Source organism: Pseudorca crassidens, chromosome 10 (genome assembly GCF_039906515.1).
Source record: "Pseudorca crassidens isolate mPseCra1 chromosome 10, mPseCra1.hap1, whole genome shotgun sequence".
Taxonomy (NCBI): Eukaryota; Metazoa; Chordata; class Mammalia; order Artiodactyla; family Delphinidae; genus Pseudorca; species Pseudorca crassidens.
In genome coordinates, this window is record NC_090305.1 from 59,076,383 (window position 1) to 59,100,217 (window position 23,835).

Here is a 23,835-nt window from a genome sequence, read left to right on the forward strand (position 1 = left end):
CTAAATAAAAATTGCTAATATTAACAGAGCACTTAACGACATGCCCCAGGTTCTTCCCTAAATGCTTTACATGGTTAATCTCCTTTAATCCTCACAAGAACCCTATGGTCTAATAAGTATTATTATTATTACTATTATTATTCCCGTTTTAAAAAGAGGAAACAGAAAGGTAGAAAGTGGTTGAGTGGGGATCCAAACCCCTGTGCTCTGATTCAGGGTCCTAAACCACCATGGAGTACTGTCTTGTCAAGAAACTCCTTAGGAGATGCCAAGCTATCTTTAGAAGTTACGATTTGTGTACCATGCGATTTCAAAGCCACGTGTCATGAGGCCATCCAATGTGGCAGAGGTTTTAGAATCAGACCTAAGTTGGAATCTCAGTTCTGAGGACCTTAGCGTAAGCATGCGCAAGTGGTTTACTCACCTATTAAACGGGACTAAGAGTATTTTCTTCTTAGGACTGTATGTGCACATACCGAGCCTTCAAAGCGTCATGCTCTCACCCATCACCCGGCCCAGGGGACCAGGCATGGAGCCGGGACGCTCCTGGGCCTCCAGGTTTGTCACCAGGGGGCGCGCTCTTGCGCTCTGCCCTCCGGCGTCTCCTGAGAGGCTCAGGGCCAGCGACTCCAGGTAGCGCATGCGTGTCTTGGTCCCGCGGTTGCGATTGGCTTTCAGGCGGCTGACTTGGAGTGCGCAGGCGCTAAGGCAAACAGCTAGCGTCTCGGGCAAGATGGTTGCCACAGCTTTTGCCTCCCGCTTCCGAGGCTCCCGACGCTTTTTGAGTGGCTTCGTGGCTGGAGCCGTCGCGGGCGCTGTGGGAACCGGGCTAACTGTCGTGCAGTTCCTCCGGAGTCAGGACGCTGAGCCAGCGTTGGCGGTGAGGGAGCCGGACGGTGAGTGTGTGGGCCCCCAGGTCTCGGGCCCGGGCTGCTACCTCGGTCAGGAGCCGTAACCATGGACGCGCGCTGTCTCCACTCGTCAGGCCCTTGGTCGTCTGCCGTGCAGTCTCCCGGCTCGGCTTCCTCTCCCGGCGTTGCGTCTCACCTGCCTGCTCCGTGTACTTCCTTCCCCCTGGGGATATACTACCCCGACATGTGTGTTTTTATTGTCTATGTCCTCCCCTAGATTGTTAGCTCCATAAGCGGTCGGACGGTGTCAGTTTTGTTCTCCACCAGCCCGGTACCTGGTACATAATTGGCATCCAGTACGTATGGATGAATGAACGAATGAACACATAGTTTTAGCAGATCAGTTAACTGTCCTCAATTTATCATCGTTCAAATGAAGAATACCTGCTGGCCCTTCTTCAAAGTATGTAAATCCGCAGGTTACCAGGTGTACCTTATATTTGACAAAGTAAATGAGCTCATGCTCGGATACACTAATTTAACTTGCTCCTCCTGATACTTGGCATTTAGGAAGAGAGCAACTCTGGTGGGTTGAAGCCTGGAGAGCGCATCAAGAGAGAATTATTTGGAAACCGACTCCCTGTTCCGTGCGTGCTTGGTTTCTCCCACTAGGAGAAGCAATACCAGTTTTACCACTGTCTTGCTGCAGCACACATCTCTGCTTCAGTACCAGAACATTGAGGAAGAGTGTCAGTGAACGATGGTCTTTTTTTTTTTTTTTTTTGGCTGCATTGGGCCTTCGTTCCTCCACACGGGCTTTCTCTAGTTGCGGCGAGCGGGGGGCTACTCTTCGTTGCGGTGCGCGGACTTCTCGTTGCAGTGGCTTCTGTTGTTGCAGAGCACCGGCTCTAGGCGCATGGGCTTCAGTAGTTGTAGCACGCGGGGTCACAGGCTCAGCAGCCGTGGCACACGGGCTTAGTTGCTCCACGGCATCTGGGATCTTCCCAGACCAGGGCTTGAACCCGTGTCCCCTGCATTGGCAGGCGGATTCTAAACCACTGCACCACCAGGGAAGCCCCTGAACGATGGTCTTTTAAAAAAATTTAAAAGGCTGTGCTTTTGTCCCCACATTAACTCTTAGAACATAATGAGTACATAGGCTGTCGTGCATTTAATCATATCAATGACTAGTAATGACAGGAGTTTTCCCTTTGCTGCTTTTGTATACACTGTACTTTGTGGGGCAGAGATTTGAAAATTTGATGTGAAAGACCAGCAAGATCAGGTCCTTATTTAACAGATAATGAGGTACTTCCCTGGTGGCACAGTGGTTAAGAATCCGCCTGCCAATGCTAGGGGACACCGGCTCGAGCCCTGGTCGAAGAATATCCCACATGTGCCGCGGGGCAGCTAAGCCTGTGCGCCACAACTACTGAGCCTGCGCTCTAGCAACAAAAGCCACCTCATTGAGAAGCCTGCACACCTCACCGCAACTAGAGAAAGCCCGCGGGCAGCAAAGAAGACCCAACACATCAATCAATCAATCAATCAATAAGAAAATAAATAAATTAGAAAATAAATTGGAAAAGTAAAAAATTTTTTTAAATTAAAAAAAGAACAGTTAATGAAATAGCTACAGTTTACCTGGATAGAACTATACAACTGATTATAGGCAAAACCAGTATTTTGCCTACTGTCTCTTTTCTTTGCTTTATAAGTAATTGCAAAAATGAGATCACCTGGTTGATTAAATTGTTGAGTCAGTCCTTTGTCTTACCCCCTTCCTTATAATTTTTTATTCCTAATAATAGTCACTAACTGTTATTTTTTTCATTTTTAGGTTCTTCAGAAAGGGCTCTCTTAGAACAATTTGGATTCCCTTTAACTGGAACAGAGACAAGGTGCTACACTAACCATGCCTTGTCTTACGATCAGTCAAAGCGGGTGCCTAGATGGGTTCTTGAACATATATCCAAGAGCAAGATAACGGGTAGGTGGTTAGAAGCAAAGGCGTTGTTGAAAGATGTTTCCAAATTTAAAACAAGGAGGATTATTAATAATTTCAACCATTTCTACTTTACAGCACATTTAGAAAATGATGGTGTTTGTCTGGCTCACTAGATAAATGGACCCTGCCTGGCAGCCAGGGCACCCTAGACCCTTCCAGGCTGTCTCAGGGGTTGAGAGGATCTGTATCTTGACACATGAATTGGAGGCTTTGTCATAAATATTCTTGGAATGAGCACCACTCATTCATTACATCCACAAATGCTTTTTTTTTTTCCTGCCTCAGGTTTATTTGTACAAATAGCACAGGAGGACACCAGCCCCATGCAGACAGCAGCCAGGGGTCACACCAGTCCTTCCGTCCTCACATTGGCAGACAAAGGTCTCTACTCCAGAGCCTTTGTGGGGTTCTGGGCACCTTTGGGAGCCTGAGCTGGAGCTGGAGCAGCAGCTGCACCTGCAGCCTTGGCCTTGGTTTGAGCCTTGGCCTGGGACTTTGGCCGGCAGAGCCTGAAACCGTTAGCGATGCAGGCATGAGCACGTTTCCCGAGCTTGGGGTGAGCAATGTAGGCAAGTTGACTGAGCTTGCGGCTGCCGCCTGTTGGGCTCTTGGGCTCGACCTCCTTGGGCTTTACGAGAGCCTTTTTTTTAAAATTAATTAAATTATTATTAGTTTTTGGCTGTGTTGGGTCTTTGTTGCTGCACGCAGGCTTTCTTTAGTTGCGGCGAGCGGGGGCTACTCATTGCGGTGGCTTCTCTTGTTGTGGAGCGTGGGCTCTAGGCTAGCGGGCTCAATACTTGTGGCTCGCGGGCTCCAGAGCAGAGGTTCAGTAGTTGTGGCGCACAGGCTTAGTTGCTCTGCAGCATGTGGGATCTTCCCGGACACGGGCTCGAACCCGTGTCCCCTGCATTGGCAGGCAGATTCTTAACCTCTGTGCCACCAGGGAAGTCCCTTTACGAGAGCCTTTATAGCCTCAGCATGTGCACTTATGGCCTTGGCGTTGTTGGCCTGCATCTTCTTCAGGCCCTTCTTGTTGTGCTTCTTGGTAAAGCGCATGTTCCTCAGGAACTTGGGGTCCACCCCCTTAAGAGATTCATATTGTGATCGGGGTTCCGTGATGCCGTTTCTGTGCTGCTTTCGGGACTGGTTGTGCATGGTGTGGTTCTTCGACTTGGCCAGGTCTGCACCGGGGCCTGCCCACAAATGCTTTTTAAGTGCCTACTTGTGCATGGCTCTGTGCTGAGCCTTGGGGTTATATCAGTGACCAGAGTAGATGGTTTCTACCCCCAAGGCACTTTGAATTGGGGAGGCGGTTGGGTGGACCTATCAAATGATCATAAATGTATAATTACAATTGGCAATAACTGTTCTGAAGGAAAAATGATTGCAAGTTGGGATAGTATAATTAAGGAACAGTAAAGAATACGATGGGAGATTATAACAGGAGAACCTGATACTGATTAACGAGGCTTCTTTGAGAAAGTGGCCTGAAGAGTGGATGGCAGTCACTCAGGCAGAGGAGTTGGATGGGCAGCGGGGGTATGGAGAAGAGCGTTCAGGCAGGGAAAGAGAAGCACAGTTGCATCTTTCAAGGCCCCAATGTGAAGAGTTTGGTTCGGTTATGGAACTCAAAGAAGGCCAGTGTGGCTGGAGCAAGGGAGAACGTGATGTGAAATGAGACTGGAGAGGCAGGCAGGTGTGTGAGCCTGTTCACGTGTCCTCAAGTTTCTTGGCGCGTTCCTGTAATTAAGATGACCAGATCTTGCTATTCAATGTCAGATTAGCTTCTAGGTAGCCTACTCCAATTTACACTCCCACCATCATTATTTGTCCTGTCTCTCCCAGCCCTCACACATAATGAGCATTATTGAGCTTTACCGATTTATTAGTTGATTTAATTTGCGTTTATTGATTACCAGGGAGGGTTAATATTTTGTGAATTATTCTTTCTTTGTGAATTTTTCTTTACGATTTTCAATAGGGATATTCTTTTTTTTTAATATTTATTTTATTTATTTATTTTGGCTGCGTCGGGTCTTAGTTGAGGCATGCAGGATCTTTAGTTGTGGCATGTGGGCTCTTAGTTGCAGCATGCAGACTTTGTTGCAGCATGCAGACTCTTAGTTGCAGCATGCATGCAGGATCTAGTTCCCTGACCAGGGATCGAACCCGGGCCCCCTGCATTGGGAGCACGGAGTCTTACCCACTGGACCACCAGGGAAGTCCCAGGGATATTCTTTTTTGAATTTTGTAGGAGTTCGTTTTTACATTAAGGATATTATTTTTTGTCATAGTTGTTTTATTCCCATTCTCTTATTTGCCTGTTAATTTGCTATATGGCCCACAGATTATTTCTCCATTGCTTTACAGTGCATGCTATGCTTAAATATATTAAAATGCTGATACTAAAATGAGTGTGTGCCTTTATAGAGTACACATTAACCAGCAGAATGGCAGGAGGCTTGGAATATGCTTGCTGCTAGAAGGAAACTGATGGAAGCAGAAACTGTATCCTAGCAGGTGAAATTGATTATGAATTTACATCAAGAGAAACTCACTTGATTTAGTCTCAAGCCTGATAAATTTCCTTTAAATACAAAAGTTTTCCCAAGATGGAATTTCGGCTTTACTAATTTTATCTTGCTGTTAAGTTATCATTTTCAGAGGCATATAAAAAAAGCACTGTTTCATATTGTACGTCACACGAGCTGTGTAATCTTGAGGAGGTAAAATAGAGCTAGTTAATATTTGAAAACAAGAAGCAACGTACCTGTGATTTACTTATTTTAGTGTAAAGCATCTTCTGTTTTAGTTATGACAGACTAAGTTATTTAGATTAACTCTCCTGCTAAAAACAACAAGAAATGTTATTGGCAGTATATAAAAAGTATATATAAAAAAAATCACTAAAAAAAAAAACCATGAAGAGGGACTTCCCTGGTGGTCCAGTGGTTAAGAATCTGCCATCAAATGCAGGGGACCCGGGTTTGATCCCTGGTTGGGGAACTAAGATCCCACATGCCGCGGGGCAGCTAAGCCCACGCGCTCTGGAGCCCGTACACCGCAGCTAGAGAGAAGCCCATGTGGCCCAACGAAGACCCAGCGCAGCCAAAAAAAAAAAAAAAAAGCCTCAGAAGCCAGATTCCTGGCTTCTGATCCTGGCTTTAAAAACAAACAAAGCATGAAGGGGCAACATGATAGTAGAGCTTTCTTTGCCAGGCCAATATTTGGGGGAACGCCAGAATCCAGAGGGGTAAGGGTGGCCCGGGTAAACCAAAGCCACATTGCCTTTGGTTCTGCAGCCTTAAATGGGGTGAGGGGGACTGAAGGCAAGACCTAGGGCTCAGCCAAGGTAGATTATCTTACCGGAGACCCTTCCCACATTAACCTGGAACCCCAGAGGGCTGCACCCTCGGGGATGGGTGAACCAGAACTTACTTGCCTGCCCACCATAGGGAACTACACAGAAGGTTGCCTTGGCACTGAGCAGATAGGGATCAAAAAGGAAAATAAAAAGTTTGTTCTAGAGAAGTTGAGACCACAAACTGGCTGTCATGTAGACTTGTAGCCCAAAGCCATGTAGCCTGTACAGATCAAGGAACCTTAAACCCTGAGCTTGCTTTACTGTGGTCCTCCACTGCTAATGCCTCCAGACACTGGACAGAAGTAAGTTTACATCCTCTCTTCAGGAAGGCATCTTCATCCTAGGATTTTGGAAATTCCCACAAGTGATTTTTCTTTTTCTTTTTTTAAATTTATTTTTGGCTGCGTTGCGTTTTTGTTGCTGCATGTGAGCTTTCTCTAGTTGTGAGCGGGGGCTACTCTTTGTTGCGGTGCACAGGCTTCTCATTGCGGTGGCTTCTGTTGTTGCGGAGCATGGGCTCTAGGCGCAAGGGCTCAGTAGTTGTGGCTCTCGGGCTCTGGAGCGCAGGCTCAGTAGTTGTGGTGCACGGACTTAGTTGCTCTGCAGCATGTGGGATCTTCCTGGACCAGGGCTCGAACCCGTGTCCCCTGCATTGGCAGGCAGATTCTTAACCACTGCACCACCAGGGAAGTCCCCCCCTCCCCCGCCCCCAAATGATTTTTCAAGGGCAGTGAGCACCAGATAAAGAAAACCAGACATACCAGGAAGCGATTCCAATGGTAATGACACTTAGAGAAGTTTACTAGTAATTCTCTGTTTACAATTATTATTATTTTTTTTATGGGGTGATTCTAAGAAGCTAGACATTAGATACTTTACTCTGAACCTTGGGGTCTGATAATTTAATTTTTTTCTTGATCGAATGAAATGACATTAGAATCAGTAACTTCATTAATCCTCGTTTTACACTTTTTTGAGTAGCAGCCTGAGTATATTCCATTTGTCCTCACAATTTTTGTAGTTTAACAAGGCTTGTCCTAATGACAGTGGAAAACATAGTGTTAGGATTCGCTGGTGTCCACGGTGGCAAACTACTCTGGAGGTATCAGAATATAAGCAAACTTGAGATTTTGTCTCTCCTGTGTGGTGCTCAGATATTTTGTGTCAGGAGTTTCTGGATTGATCTCATAACCTAAATGTTTGTTTTGTCACGGCTTAAGAGGCAGTAAGCAAGATATCAGAGGCACTCTCTCCCTCCTCTAGGCTGTGCCTGCCCAGAACAGATTGTTTTGTGTCTATATATCCATTATTTCAGTACGTATAAACTTGTCAAATACCGTTGTACAACATACAATACATGGGCGTCTTTTTTTTTTTTGTGGCTGAGCCACGCGGCATGTGGAATCTTAATTTGTTGAGCAGGGACCGCACCCACGCACCCCACACGGAGTCTTAGCCATTGGACCTCCAAGGAAGTCCCCGTGGGGGTCTTTTTAAAAAGCAAGAGTATATTTAGTAACTAAGCTTTTTGTACAGCTCAGCTATTTGATTGGTTATTGCTTTTACATAGATACCATCCAAGGGATTTTTCCCTTTAACTTGAAAGGCCAGAAACAAAAGTATATGAGGTGAGATGGCTGCACTGTATGAAAAACATTCTTTCCTGGACTAGTCCTTGCTAAATTCAGGTGAAGTAGCCGAACTATCCCAGGAACTTGAGACATGCGTGCTGTCACGAAGTACTAGCTGCTCAGAGAGCTACCAGCCAGCAACAAGCAGCTTGCCTTGCTTAGAGAATCTTGAGAGAGATTTGACCACTGGTAACTTACCATTTTGTGTGTTTTTCTTCAGGTGATGCAGACAGAAAACATTGTAAATTCAAGCCAGATCCCAACATCCCTCCAACCTTCAGTGCCTTCAACGAGGACTATGTTGGCAGTGGGTGGTCACGAGGCCACATGGCTCCAGCAGGAGATAACAAATTCTCATCTGTAGGCATATTTTTTGGGAGGGATGGGAACACAGGGCTGGTATTATGTGTACCATGGGACTTGGAAATTAAAAACCTAGGAGCCAAACCATAACACTTGAGAATTTTCATACCCTATTTTGTATTTTTCTTCCTGACTTCGCTTCCTTTCTTTGCTCAGATGCTCAGACATTTTTAAACAGGTTGAGGAAAACTAAATGCTATGCAAAAGGGAATTGGAAAGCCAATAGGAGCTAAAGCTACTCACTCATTTTTATCTTGAAAGATTTCAGACCTGTAGAAAAGTTGAAAAAAGAACACAGAAAAAATATGTTGACTTGTAGAAAAGTTGAGGATAGTACAGCAAAAACATTTTGATACATATATTTTATATATGCATTTTTTTAAACCATGGACAGTGAATTGCAGACATTGTAGCACTTCATGCCTAAGTAGATTGCTCAGGAGATTGTATTGTCTAAAGATGAGGATATTTGAATATATGTCAAGTGTATCATTATACCAAGAAATGTGTACAAGTGTATTTTTGTATATTTGTACAATAATATCCAGTATACAGTTCTTACTCAGATTTGCCAAATTTTCCCAATTATGTCCTTTACAACTTTTTTTTGGATTCAGTATCTAATCATGAATCATATATTACATTTAATTGTCATGTCTCTCTAGCCTCCTTTAATTTAGGATAATTTCTCTGCCAAAAAAAGTTGAGAAATGTCTTTTCTGACATTGGCATTTATTGCATGAATTGGTGATTATTATCATTAAGATAGTGGTTCTTAACCTTGGATACTCATTGTAACTACCTTGGGAAGTTTTAAAAAATCCTGATGCCCAGACCTGTAACCCAGAGCAGTTAAATCAGAAATTCTAGGGGTTGGGACCTAGGCATCGATATTTTTGAAGCTCCCTAGGTTATTTCAATGTGCCTTCAAGGCTGGGAACCACGGTTTGACAAGAGGGTATTTGGTGGCCTTGGCAGTGTAGATCAATGAAAGGAAATCCAAAGACAGAGCCTTGGGTTTACAGGTCAGAAGTGTGGGAGGAATGAACACATGGTGGCTAGAAATTCAGAAGAATAGGACTTTTTCTGTGCCACTCTTGAACTAATGTGTTTGCACTGTACTACTTAAATACTACTGTGCTCCTGAAAGCTGCCCTTTGTTGAGAAACCCTCTGCCAGAGGCTTAGCACTAGAATTCACCTTTTAGCTTTATACTGGAAATTTTTCGTTCATAGTCTACATTATTGGTTTGAATTTTATAAATTGTGAAGAAAAGCAGCACACCAAACTACTCCTTTTGTTATAGTCCTTATTCTGAATAATCATTATTGAGCTTTTTGTCAGGAGTAGCTGTGGCTTTCGTTTGTCTAAACAGATAGTTGCTGTAATTGCCTGGAGCTAAGGTATGAAAGAGGAGCTGGTTATCTCTGCTTTGTAAAATCTCTCTCAAAGGGAAAAGTATTTCAGTGCAAGTTACTGTTTTTATTTCTTTTCACAGAAAGCCATGGCTGAAACCTTTTACCTTTCTAATATCGTGCCTCAGAATTTTGATAATAATGCTGGTTACTGGAACAGGTGAGGGGTGAGAGTTTTAAAAATGTGATTCTGTGGGAGATGAGTGATGTGACAGGAGTGTGTGTGCCTAGCATCTGTTTCTGCCTTTGTTTTTTCAAATGTTGAAACTACTGAAGATAAATATTTTGGACTAGTTTTCTTTGCTAGATTTGGAAGTATAGACTTCAGAACATAGCCAGCCATTTTGGTCATGTTTCCTCTGGTCAGAAGTCCAGTTCTGGAAGAAACTACTAAAAATATTATTACTGAGACAGTAGAACACTATGTTTATAGGCAGAGGATACTGTATTTTTCTCCACTTGTATTGAAAGTATTTCTCCACTTGTATCTCCACTTGCATCATTAAAATATTTATTCAGTAAAGTAATTCTGGCCCTTGAAATTTATTCTAAGGAATTAATACAATGTTGCATTATTTAAGAAATGTCAGGATAAACCCAGTTGTCCTACAATAGGAGTAGTTACATAAAAACGATATATCAACTTTTTGAAATGATATGTAATTCTTGAAAAAAGTTTATTTGAGAACTAGGGCATAGAAAAATATGAGGAAACAAAACAAAATTTCAGTTATAAACATTGAATGCACACACAGGAAAATGTAGGTAGTTGTATAAATGCATGTATTTTTAGAGTTTTTCCATGCAGTAAACACACTGGGAAGAACATTGCTGATATGCTTATAGTGTTTTGTGCCATATTCTCCTTACATTGATTTCTCTAATATTCTTGGTATCTCTCCTAAGGACTTGATACGGTTTGCTGCTTTTTCTACATTTACGTGTGAGAATATCACACATCTTTTTGCTTTGTTTCTCAGAATGGAAATGTACTGTCGAGAACTGACAGAGAGGTTTGAGGACGTCTGGGTAGTATCTGGACCGCTGACCTTACCTCAGACTGGAAGCAATGGAAGGAAAACGGTTAGTTACCAGGTAGGAACGTGTTTTAATATTCAAGCTTATGTTATTTGCGTGAGATTATAATCTCATTCTTTATTCTGCTTTTAAATTTCATTTATTCACCAGGATTTATTGAGCACCTGTTGGAAAGATAGGCATAGAGGATAAAATGATGGGTTAAAAAGCAAGCATTGACTTCAAGGCGCTCACAGTTTAGAAGGGGAAATAGACATGTTATCAGTTAATTATGTTAAAGTGTGATCTGATGTATAAACGCATAGATGAAGTGGTGTCGGAACGAACTGACCAACCCTATTTGTGGGGGTCAGGAAGACTTCACAGAGGAGGAGATGTTTTTTTCTGGTCCCGCTGCATGTGGGATCTTAGTTTCTCGACCAGGGATTGAACCCTCATCCCCTGCATTGGAAGCGCAGAGTCTTAACCGCTGGACCGCCAGGGAAGTCCCCCAAGGAGATTTTTGAGCTAGATCTCGATGGGTAAGAGTGAACTGAGTCAGGAGGGAAGCACGGGGACTCCAGAGGATGGACGGTGTGAGCGCAGGACACTTAAGATCAATAGCAGAATTCTGGGGTTTAGGTATCGTTACAGACGCGGGCTGAACTCAGGCAGATGGAGTGAGGAGGAATGGAGGAATACAGGAAAGAGTAATCACAAATTCACTATTTGGGTGAAGAAGAGGGAAAAATTCAGGAAGGCATCCAGATTGCAGTTAGTTGAATAAATGGGAGGAAAAGCTTTTCTTCTAGATGCTTGGATTTTTTTAAAAAGGTGAAGGTTTTTTTTTACATGCACGATATATGAGAACTTTATGAACTAAAGGAAAGGGAGATTGAAGATATAAGAGAGTATAATTAGTGATGTGAGAGCTGTAGACAGCTTCTGTTATGCCTGAGATTAAGGATTCTGCCAAGATATGGACACCAAGGGGGTAAAAGGAGGGTAGGATGAATTGGGATATTGGGACTGACATATATACACTAATATGTATAAAATAGATAACTAATGAGAACCTGCTGTATTGCACAGGGAACTCCACTGTACAGTAGAAACTAATACAACATTATAAAACGACTATACCCCAATTAACAAAAAAAAAAGAAAAAGGATTCTGCCAAGAGGGTGGCTGAACTGATGTACTGTGAGATCTACAGAGGGTCGGGAATGAAGTGAGGTGAGGAGGAAGAAAGGTGATAGAGTCAGTGAAAGGAGAGGGATTGAAGGACTTCCTGGAAGGTCAAAGAGGAGGTGTGTTGCGGGGGAACATCTAGTAGATGTTTAGTAAATGCTGCTTAGGTTACATGGTTACTTAAGGGGGTCTGTGATAAAATTGAATGATCCAAGAAACAGTTAGGAAAACGAGAACAATTTTCGGGTGTATTCTGTCCCACTGGACTGGCGTATTATCAGCCCGTCTGGCTCTGATGAGCAGTGATGTGTAAGTCTCCAAGTGTTCACACAGGTGCTCACGCCCTCAGTATTCCAGGGGTTCTTGTGGGAGTGAAGGAGTGGCAACGGAGTTAGTATTCCAAGCAGAGTAATCTCTCTCATCAACTTGCTATTTTCCTATTTTTTGTAATACTAGAAGGAAAAAGTGCCTTGAAGCTCCCTGTGTTCTCTTGTTTTTCGAATACTAATTATTCTTGAGCTCTGGTAAATCCTCTTTCCTCTTACTTTTGGAAAATAGGTTCTCCCAGCTTTCACTTCCACACCTTAAATGATCAAATTACAGTTTTGTGTGGGCTTTGTTTTCATAAAATTGAAAGATTTGTATGACTAGCTCACTGTGTGGTAGAAGAAAAATGTATACAAGGTTTAAAAGGGACAGTTAACCACTAGTTAAGAGCATTTCACGAAACAGCTTTTGTGTGTGTGTGTGCGTGAATATTTCTGTTAAATATGTTTTGGCCACATGCTGTCGTGGGAAATATATTGTTTTTCTTAAGTTGGATATAATTTTTATTATCTGTCTGCTAAAAGCGCCTAGAAGCAGTGATATGCTATTAGCAATGAGTGTACCCTGAGACCAGATCTTGGTTTCTAAAAAACCACCTCCTGCTGAAAGAACCCAGCACTTGCAGAAATGGCTGATTCCAGGGATGGTGCAGGGAAAGTACAAACTGGAACATCTTGTGCCAGGAAGCAAGTAAGTACTCAAAGAAATGGTGAGGACATGTCAAAAGAACACAGGAATCAGCTTTATGGAGTTCTAACTTAACGTGTCTGGAACTATTTGACATCAAAATAAAATGGATTATAGAACTAATAAATAGGAATCCATATCTTAATACATAAGTAAACACATGGGTGTAAGGAGAAGCTTCTGTGTACCATGGACGGTCAACTAGTAAGTTTGTAAGAATGAAAGAGAAAAATCATTTTGTAGCCATCATGGTAATGTGTTTCAAACAATCATCAGTGGATGTTAAAACTAGAGAGTAGAAGCTTTATGACGAATAGGACATTTATATAATCTAAAAGAATCCCTCCGCAAATTACTTATTGATAACAAAGCAAGAAATGGTAACTTGACAGTAGAGAAACTCCCCCCTTAACCGAGTGATCAGAGTTAATATTGCATGTATGGGACTTACTGATAAATTGTACTTGCTGGTGTGATGCACTAAGGATACAATATCACTTCTGTGATATTTCTGCCCCAAATGCATAATGTTGAGTCTCATCATGCAGAAGTATCAGGCAAACCCCAGCTGAGGGACATTCCGTGAAAGAGCTGACTTACATTCTTCAAAAATATTAGTGTTGTCAAAGACAAAGGCTGAGAAATTAACTGTTCCAGGTTAATGGAGACTAAAAACTAAAGACTAAAACGGCTGAAAACAAAATGCATTGTGTTATCTTAGATCAGATCCTAGATCAGAAAAACAAAAGTTGCTAAATAAGACTTTATTCAGACAATTGGTAACGTTTGAGGTCTATAGATTAGATAATTATATTTTATCAGTGTTAAATTTCCTGATTTTGATCACTGTACTGTGATTATGTAAGTGAATGTCTTTGCTCGTAGGAGACACATCCTGAAAGATGTGTCTATGACTTACTTTCAAAAGGGTTAGGGAAAAAATAGAAAAAGAGAGTGATAAAGGGAATTGGGCAAAATGTTGAGTTGATGAATCTGGGTGAAGGGTGTGCACGTGTTCCATATGCCATCCTTACACATTTTAAATTTGCAGTTAATTCAGAATGAAACAAATATATATGTATATACCTTTTAGTATATCTTTTCTAGACCAGAATTCTTATTACACTGGAATATGTAAAACTAACCACTAAAAAGACTTAACCTTACTTCTCCTAAATCGTTGATCCGTGAATGATAGTCAGGCATGTTCAAGTAGCCTTGAAGAGAGTTTCGGAAGAGACCTGTCAGCTCTTCTCACCCTAATTAGTGTCGTAATGATGAATGTGTGAGGGCCGTCAAGATCAGCTTCCTGAAGAGTATACTTTGAGTAACGGTCTTGTTTTTTTGTTTTTATTTTAAAGCATTATTGGCCTTAGGCCTTTTCTTTCAGATTCTGGGCCTCTGAACCTATATCATTAGTTTTCCATGTCTGTATTAATTGATAGGACCTATTCATGCTCACACTGGCAAATCTTTAATTCGGCAAATCTTTAAGTACCTCTCATGTGGGAGGATTGTATATGGAATTATAAATGACATGCTTCAAACTACATTCTTGATTACTTTCTCCCTTCATCCTCTATTTCACACCCTGGGAGTCATCTCTCTCTCTTAATTTCTTTGAGCCAACAACTTTTATCAGTTCTTTTACTTAATAACTTGTACTCAGATTTTGCAGAAGCTCTGAATACCTGTAATATTGAGGAGGACTCCACTAAGTTTCTCTGCACTTCCTACTTTCTGGCATAACAGGATGTTCCAGACTCATCTTGGGCAAACTCTGGAATCATCCATTTCTCTTGGTTCATTTTAATGGGGATTGGTATTTAGAAACCAAGATCTGGACAAGTTGATTCTTGAGTACTCGGTCTGCTGTTTGCCTCGTCATGTGTGTTCACCACATTTATTTTTAGCTGTTTTTAGTGGGTGGAGAGAGCCCCAGAAAACACAGTATGTGAATTCTATTGCCTTTAGTGGCACACTGTTGGGAAGGCCTTTTTTCTCCATCTTCGATATTCCTATGCTTTTTAAAAATTTAATTTTATTTATTTATTTTTGGCTGCATTGGGTCTTCGTTGCTGTGCACAGGCTTTTCTCTAGCTGCGGTGAACGGGGGCTACTCTTTGTTGCACACGTGCTTCTCATTGCGGTGGCTTCTCTTGCGGAGCATGGGCTCTAGGCGTGTGGGCTTCAGTAGTTGTGGTACGCGGGCTCAGTAGTTGTGGCTCGCAGGCTCTAGAGCGCAGGCTCAGTAGTTGTGGCACATGGGCTTAGTTGCTCCGCGGCACGTGGGATCTTCCCAGACCAGGGCTCAAACCCGTGTCCCCTGCATTGGCAGGCGGATTCTCAACCACTGCGCCACCAGGGAAGTCCTTCCAGTGCTTTTTGAGGAGGTTTGTAGACGCTGGTCATAAAGGAAGCAGATAACTCTGTGTGTTATGTATGTGTACATAAAGTTGAATGTTGATAGGAATCTATATCCCTCAATGGGTATGTAGTTTTTCATCTTTCTTGGAATCATATCAGAGTGTCATCTACTTTTATATACATATTTATATTTTTCACTAACAATTTCTATTATAGCTTTTGTTAGATTTGGCATCAAACTTGATTTCAGGTGGAATTTTAAATTTAAAAATCTTTACTATATTTATTAGCATGAAAGCAAAATAGGATACTTCAGTAAATTAAATTGGAAACACTGTCTCAGAGCTCACCATTTTAGGAATTTAGTTGGGCCAAAAATATTATATGTATGCGTACAAATATATACACGTATAAACTTGGGTGAATTTGGTTAAGGAAAATGGACATGGGAGGCAAAGCTAGGCAAGGGGAAGGGGTAGGAAAAGGTAGGTTGTATGCCGAGAAATAGTAAGTCCCTCAGACAGTTGGATTAGAGCTCTTGTATAAGGAAGAAGACGAAAATAAAAGGAAAGAATAAACAACAAGGACCTACTGTATGGCATAGGGAACTATATTAAATATCTTGTAATGACTATAATGGAAAAGAATCTGAAAAAGAATATATATGTGTGTGTATGTATAAAACTAAATGACTTTGCCATAAATCTGAAACTAATACAATATAACATTATAAATCAACTATACTTCAATAAAAAGTTGTTTTGAAAAAAAAAAATAATAAAAGGGAAGGTTTGCACCAGGTGGTAGAAACCTTGAATGCCCAGCTAAAAATTCAGGTTATTTTCTAGCAATTCATAACAAAATCATTGTGGATAAAACCATGTCCTTTAGTGATGCTGAGAAAGGGGACACAGCATTGCCCAGCCCTCGAGGTGGGTCTCTTCCTCTCAAGGAATTAATATGTATTTGAATCATGAATTCCTGTTTCCCGGAGAATATCTTGCAATTATGTGTGGCAATTCATGTTTTGTTTTCTTAAATCCATCCATTTAGTATTTACTTCTTGTTTACAACTATACTCCGAACCTTATTTTAGGAGGATGTAGCTAATAAAAGCGAGATATTAATTTACTTTTCTGTCTAGGTAATGAAGCATATATGTGTATACTTTGGAGGAAGTGAAGCAGATGAGCTGGTATTTATCGAGGGCCATATATACCACCCAGTATGTAGGTAGCTTTGTTCACGCCATCCCAGTCAGTCCTCACAAACAGCTCTTACAAACAAGCAGTGGTTATCTTCTTTTATAGGCAGGGAAATTGAGGTTTTGAGGGGTCATGTCCAAGTCACATTGCTAGTAATTGTCAAGGGGGAAATCCAAAGGTGGGTTTCTCTACTTGTATGAGAATTGCCAGTCATTCGTAGCATTGTTCTTTAAGCTCTCAAAAGTCGACAGTGAAGGGATTGCTGTGCTCTTCATATATAGAAGCTTAAGGCCAGGAGGTAAAAAATGATGTGGATGGAGAGCAGTTACAAGTGATATTTACTAGCCTGCAAAAATAAGAACAGAAAATGGGCCAAGAGGAGGATTCCGTATAGCCAGGCAGAAACGTCTGCTAGAATATGTAGGAAGGAATCACAGCATCATAGGACTTGAGTGAATGTGAGCCTGAGGGAAGATTGGTAGCAGTGATTTTATCAGTGAGTCATCTGACAGCTCTAATCAGAATCACCCCCCTTATTATAGCTTAGGTCATCCATGTGCCTATTTCTAGAAAAGATTGAATCAAGACAAGTGAAACATACCTGAAGATCCTGGCCTGAACATTATAATTGACCTGGCAAGAAAGTGAGCTTCAGATTTGACAACCCTGTAGTGGTGGTGGTGGTGATGTTAGAAGTACTTATCAGTCTGTTTTCCTTCTACAGCATTATTTTCCAAACTTCTACAACTCCTGGAGGGGGAGGAAATCGAAAATATGCTTCCAGGGATCTTGAGGTATCAGCTATAGTGATCAGGAATTTTTTTTTGAAATCTCCTCTTTTATCGTTATGCAATCTTCATTTCCATATCTATTAGTTTTAATTGAAATAAATTCTTTTATGTGTTAAATATTTCCTCACCCCCATCCTAAATTGCTCAGTAGAATTGAGAGTCTGGGAAGTTGTGCTTGTTTCACTGGCTTGGCATCTCCCACCCCTACGCAGGACAGGTGCCTTGTGTGAGAAGCACCGTCTCCCAGGGTTTGAGCTCCCGCAGAGGCTTTACCGGTAGCACACGGGGCTGCCACACCCCTGTTGACTCCCCACCCCTGTGACTCCCTCCCTTTTTGTTCCTCCAGCCTCTCAGGTAGAGATTCCCTGTTGATCACACTGTCATGGTCTCTTTCTTTCACTTGATTGGCATGACCCTTATTTTAAGGGCTTCATCTCTTGATGTGTCCAACAGTTTTATTTTTGGGATTTCTTTTTTTTTTTGGTCTTACCAGGGGAACGTAACCAGATACATCACATCTGTCTGAGTCTTGCAGGTACATATTCTTTCCTCACGATGCTGCTTGCTATTTCACTTAAGGCACAGTTGCTGCAGATATGACATGACAGAGGGCAGGCTTAGCCTGGGTGCCGTTTGCGGCCAGTCTCTGCTGGCACTGAGTCAGCATGAAGGCCCAGCTCTGTGTGTGTGGAGTTGGGGGTGGGATGGGGGAGCAAATTGTCATCTCTGTCTCTTGGATAGGAGGGAACGAGCGCAGGCCAGCACGTACGGAAACTAATTTCAGGTCGCGAGCAAGTGCCAGCTTTATGATTGTTATATATGTTGTATTTTCTAGTGATTCCCAGCTTTTGTTACAGCCTTGACAAGAGTTGTTGAGTGCTGTTTGGTAATTTAACAGCAGCAAGGATTTCCTTTGTATTTTTATACCTAAATGTTATATGAAAAGGATTATTGCTGATTTACTGATACTAAAGACTTGGTTCACGTTAAGCCCTCGAGTCCTTTGTTTAGGGCATCATTTGGGTCCAACCTGTTTTCTTCTCCTGAAACCCTATTGTCCACCTTGAACTGGTCTAATTTTGCTTGATCCCATGTTTCCCTACTGTCCCTCTGCAGAACCATCTTTTGTACCAATGCAATTGCATTTCTGTCTTTTGAATGATATCCACTACAAAAACAGCTTTTTTACATAGGCCTTGCAGGTTTCAAAATCTTTTTTTTTTTTTTTAACGTGTCTTTATATCTTCAGAACTATTCTATGAGATAGACTGCTTGGGGATTGTTATTACCCATTTTATGAATGAAAAAAGAAGATACCAGTGGCTGTGACTTGTAACTTCGTGCAAAGCCTCAGGTCTGTGGGGTTTCAATCTGCTGAACCATTCTGCTTCAGTACCCTAGTTTCTAGAAACATTTTCTGAAAGTCTTCTAATTTTCCTGAAAGTGGGAAGGATTTATTATGTAGGTTGAGTTGTTTACAGAGAAGAAGATAGCTTTAAAATATTTCAGGATTTTTTTTTTAAGTTTTAAATTCAAGGAAGAAACGATGAGGGTTCTGAGTTTCCAAATAGGACTGGTTCCTATATTAGGCAGATTAAAGATGTTTACTTCCTGAGAACAAAGCAGACTGAACCAAAGAAGATAGTGGCTAAGGTTTCCATTATTCTCTTTATTTCTGGAAATAATAGTGTTTTACGCCCCCTTTGTTGAAATATTCTGAGACCGTCATGGGTGGAAGAGTCACACTTTGTGGTTCGTACTAGGAATTTCTGTGTCCGTGAGGTTTCTCGAAAGTAATATTAGAGGTTCTCTAGCTATGTGAGAGTTTTTGAAAATCTAATAGAAATGGTACATTTCCATGAGGTAAAGCCATGAATCTTCATATGTCAAGCTTCTTTACTTTTGGCTGGAATTTAATAAACCTGGTTAGAAGCTCTGGTTGGCAGCACATGGCCTAACCAATTAATTATTTTTGAGAATTGTCATTTGTAGACAGAGTCCATGAGGAGAGAAAATAATCAAGTGACTGGTCTCCTGACAGTTGGAGTCTGAGATCTGTGCTGCCGTGATGGAGGATGTCCACCAGGAGGCACCAAGGATTTGCTTAACTGTTGGCTCCCCAGCTAGTTAGTTAGTGCCTGGACCACCTGAAGCCCATTTAACCGCCCTCCTTCCCCCCCCCCCACCCCGCCTTGTAAACTATGGCTCAGGTGCAGCCACACCGTCAGTTCCGGTCCCTGACTTCCCCTGCACCCACCCCCTCAGCACTGCTGCTGATGCTCCGTATCAGCGTCTCACCACATTCTGCCTGCAGTGAAGGCTGTGGGTGTTGACTCCTCTCCTGGATGGGAAGCTTCTTGAGAGCAGTGCCAGCGGCATTTACTTTCAAGATTATTCCTTTCCGTATTTCCAGCAGTGCCGGGCACAGGACCTCTGAGTTGCCGTGTTGAGTTAACATCTCTTGGTGATCTGTGGGCTAGTTGTGTACTCCATCGAGCTCACCTTCAGTGTGTTTTTTGGTCTTGAAGAGCATGCATAAATGACTTCTTGGGCGGCAACGGCGGATTTTGTGTCTGTAGGTTGTGTAGTTTCATAAACCTTACTCTAAACTGCACCCTGACCAACCACTTTCACTAACTTCCAAGACAGTTACAGAGATCATTCCTGTGGAATGATGGGTCTTCCCTGCAGCCCTGCAGTTGGCCTTGGCTGTGGGACTTCCCTGCGTGTTAGGCAGCAGATGGCCTCGGAGTTGTTAGGCTGTGCGCCGTGTGGGTAGGAGCTTGGGAAAAGCAGAAAAGAATCCTCTGTAGCTCTCATCCCTCTGCCTTATCTGGGCTCCCAGCGGGGCCTCCTACAGCAAGCGGGCTTGGCCTGGAAGGGAGGCCTCTTGCCAAAGAAGGACTGGCCCGGGAGGAGCAGTAGTACCACAAGCATATTGTAGCTGGATTGTGTCATTTTATTGGAGACCATTAAGGACATGGACGTTCATTTTTTTCTTTTTCAGAAAGCAGATAATGGCTTCTAAGCCAATTGGAAGGAAATTTGAAAAGGTTTCATAACAGTGTTATTTCATTATTACAGCCAGCCTCCACAGACAGCCAAGTTGTTTTCAGGCCTGACCCTGGCTCTGGCTTTTTCGTTGTGTGGATACCTTTCCAAAGTGTCTGATTTGATGACACATTCAGGGGTTCTGTGTTTGATAGCAGACCCAAGAGTGTGCAGAACTCTGAGCGAACAGCATTTACATTTACCTAATGTAATTTAAAAAATGAGCCACAGTCTAGGTGATACTGGAGATGATAATACTGATGTGGAGTGTCTGGGTGTTTCTTGAAAGGCTGTTTGTTTAGCTCCCTAGTGAATTTGGTAAACTAAGGCCATATTTTTATTTCTAGAGCTGGGAGTTCCCCAAGCTGGCCATTTTGACCTTTGAATGTTAGGAGCACCAGAAGTTCTGATTATGAGACAGAGAGAAGGTGACACCTTTTCATGTCCATTAAAAAACCCAGGACTCACTCCTGACACCCCTTTGTCCTACAGACGGGGCAGAGAATGGGACCCCTGCTCTTTGGGGTGGCATTGCTTTAAAGACAATCAGAATCTACCTGTTAAATGCTCATCTTCTCTGTGAGTCTGTGTCTTGGTTATTATTACCTTTGGCAGCTGAATTTAAATCCATTGGGGGTGGGGTGGGGTAGTTTGTAAGTACATTTTCAGAAATGCATCTTAAAGCTTTTCAGGAAAACTTTGGGACCTGCTAGTGCAAATTAGCATCGCAAATATGGCTGCTTTGCTTTTAGGTGATCGGCGAGGACAATGTTGCGGTGCCCTCCCACCTCTACAAGGTGATCCTGGCGCGCAGAAACCCGAGGTCTGCTGAGCCCCTGGCACTAGGGGCCTTCGTGGTGCCCAACAAGGCCATTGGCTTCAAGCCCCAATTAAGTGAGTTCCAGGTGAGCCTGCAGGAGCTGGAGAAGTTGTCAGGACTGGTGTTTTTCCCTCATCTGGATAGGACTAGTGACATCAAGAACATCTGCTCGGTGGACACCTGTAAGCTCCTGGATTTCAGGGAGTTCACTCTGTACCTGAGCACAAGAAAGATTGAGGGAGCCCGATCGGTACTCAGACTGGAAAAGGTCATGGAAAATTTGCAGAACGCAGGCATTGAACCTGATGAGGAGTTCATGACTCGCTACAAGAAGAAGCTGGAAGAACTGAAAGCTCAGGAGCAGTCAGGAGTCCTGGAGAGAAAGTCCTCGTAGTTCACGTCTCAGAAGCGTGATGTCATCTGTAATGAAGCAGGTGCGGCCTCTTCAGATACTGTATTTTAGTGGCTTTGTTTTAAAATGATGGAATCCTAAATTTCAGACTAAATTGCTCCCCAAAAGATGTCCGATGTTTTGGTTGGTACTTTATTTGACGTGGGAAACTAAGGAAACTGTTAACGCCTGCAGATCACGGGCTGGTCTTGTGTCAAGTTAACAGGAGGGCTGTGTCTGCGGGATGACGCTGTGTGCGTCTCCCTCTGGATGTATTGTATGTGAAGGCGTTATATTTTCTGCCTCCAAATCGTACAGTGTCTTTGATGTATCTGCTCAGCCTTCTTGGAACCCAAGATTGTACGTGTTCTTTCCCTGAGACTTGAGCTGGTCTTAGAGATGGCTTTTGGAGATCCCCTATGCATTGTCCTGACCATGTGTATCATATATTTGTTTCTTGTTCCTCCTCTCATGGACCTGCTGTTCCTCCTCTTCTGTTATGCAGAAGCACTCAACAACTACATTTTCTGCTCACTTAGTGTGTTCTGTATGCTAAGCTAAGTGCTTTCCACGTATTATCCTACAGCTACCCTCTGAGGGAAACACCACTATCCTCATTTTACCCATGAGGAAATTGAGGCTTAGAGAGCTGAAGTATTTCGCCCAAGGTTCATCTTCCCAAAGAAGTAATCCACAAGGAATGAGGCATATAACATGGGGTACGTTAAAATCTTCCCTGACACAGAGGCTCAAGGACATACGTCCGTGGGTGTCTGTGATCCTGGGGCTTGCTTGGTAAGAGGGGTCTGGTTTCTTGTCTGCAGTCGAGCCATAGGGACTTGAATGTCTTCTGACTTGAACTCTCCTTATTCTTTGGGAAGAAACAGTCACAGGTATTTGAACGTTAGAGGACAGTGCTTCCGGGGGTTTATCTGAGTCCCTGCTGGCCTTCAGAAATGCAGTTCTTCTAGTGCCTGGCTGGTGCCAAATCGATGTGTTCCCTGCTTTCCAGATGGGCTTTTTGTTCTAGAGATTGAGGAACCTTAGAAGGGTCTGTAACCACAGATTCACCAGCTCATGGCTTGCTCGCCTTTGTGCCTGCCTGTCTACCTGGTTGGCCCAAAGACCCAAAGACAGTTACCTCTGGGGGAAACAGTGGCTGTTTTCTGACCAGATCTCTAGATTTGGGTTTGGAATCCTTTCATGGGCTGTCATAAGTGCAGGCAGTAATATATCTTCAAATAGAGCACAGGAACTTGTCTGACTGTGTCCTGTCAGTACTGTCTTTCCAAGTGGTGTTACCAGAACAGTTTTTGTGGTGCTTTTGTGTTTGTCTCTAACAGAAATGCCAAGGTGTTAAGATAAAGGTAAGATGAGAATGGTTGATCTTGTTCCGCTTTATTTGGGTAAACAAGAAAGAAGTTGGGGGGTCAGAACACTTCAGCCCGGTTAATACCGGCCTGTTTTATCCCACTGTTCCCCATAAGCTTGTGCCAGTCTTCTTCTTCTCAAGGAGAAAGAGCCAAAATGTCACTGTGACCAAAAAAATCTGTTACTTTTTCTCCTCCTTGAAGAGGTGACAGTGGGGTCTGGGTGTTTTTCCAGGAGCCCGAGGGCGGCTCTGTGGGAGAGGTCCTACCGCCCATCTCCAGAGGTGAGTCCCCGTCCACTGTCCCCCGAGCCTGTCACTACGTTCTCCTCTGACCTCAGTATCCAGCAGCCTTGGGGTTATTCCCATGCTGTTCTCACTCCTGTGCCTCCACCTTGATGGTAGAAAGTCTTGATTTTTAGATCAGTAAATTAAAGTGTCTTAACACATTTTTAGTTCCTATGAAAAACGCTACCTGGTCATTGTGAAAAAGAGATAACTACTTATAATAAAAAAAAATGCGTCTCCCAATCCTCATTATTATATGTAAAAGTTTTGTTGATATACAACAAGTGATGCTTGAATTGTTGTCTCAACACTTCCACTAAGAGTCCCTCCAAAACAAACTTTGAAATGTAAACACTGGGTAGAGCTCAGGACTTTCCTCTGGATCAGATCACTTCCGCCTCCCCCGTGGGACTGTTGAGTACTTGGACTCAGACGCAGCAGAGCCCTAGACCTCCCCCCAGCATCAGGTGTGTCCCTCTGGTCAAAGAAGGACCTCGTTACTGACCTGAGCCAATCACCATCCAGCCGGGCCCTCTCCAGGTCCTGCCGCGGTCTCAGGCTGCACCTGGGACTCTGCCTTCCACTCTGTTTATGCTCAGGGAGCCCCTGGTCTGAGGGAGGCTGCCGAGGGAGAAGGACCCAGGCTCTGCTGCTGGGACCCCCCTCTGGGGGCGAGGGACTCACTCCCTAATCTCTCT

The 23,835-nt window shown here is 43.0% G+C and overlaps 1 protein-coding gene, 1 long non-coding RNA gene and 1 pseudogene across 4 annotated transcripts; 2 read left to right on the plus strand and 1 right to left on the minus strand.

Moving 5' to 3' along the window:
- The first annotated feature begins 691 nt into the window (after window positions 1–691).
- Window positions 692–23,386, plus strand: EXOG (exo/endonuclease G). Of its 3 annotated transcripts, none has more exons than XM_067753857.1 (7): window positions 692–896; window positions 2,692–2,841; window positions 8,075–8,214; window positions 9,716–9,792; window positions 10,613–10,727; window positions 21,022–21,523; window positions 22,067–23,386. In XM_067753857.1, the coding sequence occupies exons 1-6, from the start codon at window positions 734–736 to the stop codon at window positions 21,481–21,483; spliced, it is 1,107 nt and encodes a 368-aa protein (XP_067609958.1). In that variant the 5' UTR covers window positions 692–733; the 3' UTR covers window positions 21,484–21,523; window positions 22,067–23,386. The 3 variants fall into 3 exon arrangements, with proteins under 3 accessions (XP_067609958.1, XP_067609959.1, XP_067609957.1); XM_067753858.1 differs by having other exon boundaries at window positions 23,086–23,386; XM_067753856.1 differs by having other exon boundaries at window positions 21,022–23,386.
- On the minus strand, window positions 3,130–5,234 carry LOC137231635 (large ribosomal subunit protein eL29 pseudogene; annotated as a pseudogene).
- On the plus strand, window positions 12,868–21,015 carry LOC137232265 (uncharacterized). The gene is made up of 3 exons (XR_010946932.1): window positions 12,868–17,063; window positions 17,152–17,221; window positions 17,712–21,015. It is a non-coding gene; the product is annotated as an uncharacterized lncRNA (long non-coding RNA).
- Window positions 23,387–23,835: the final 449 nt, after the last annotated feature.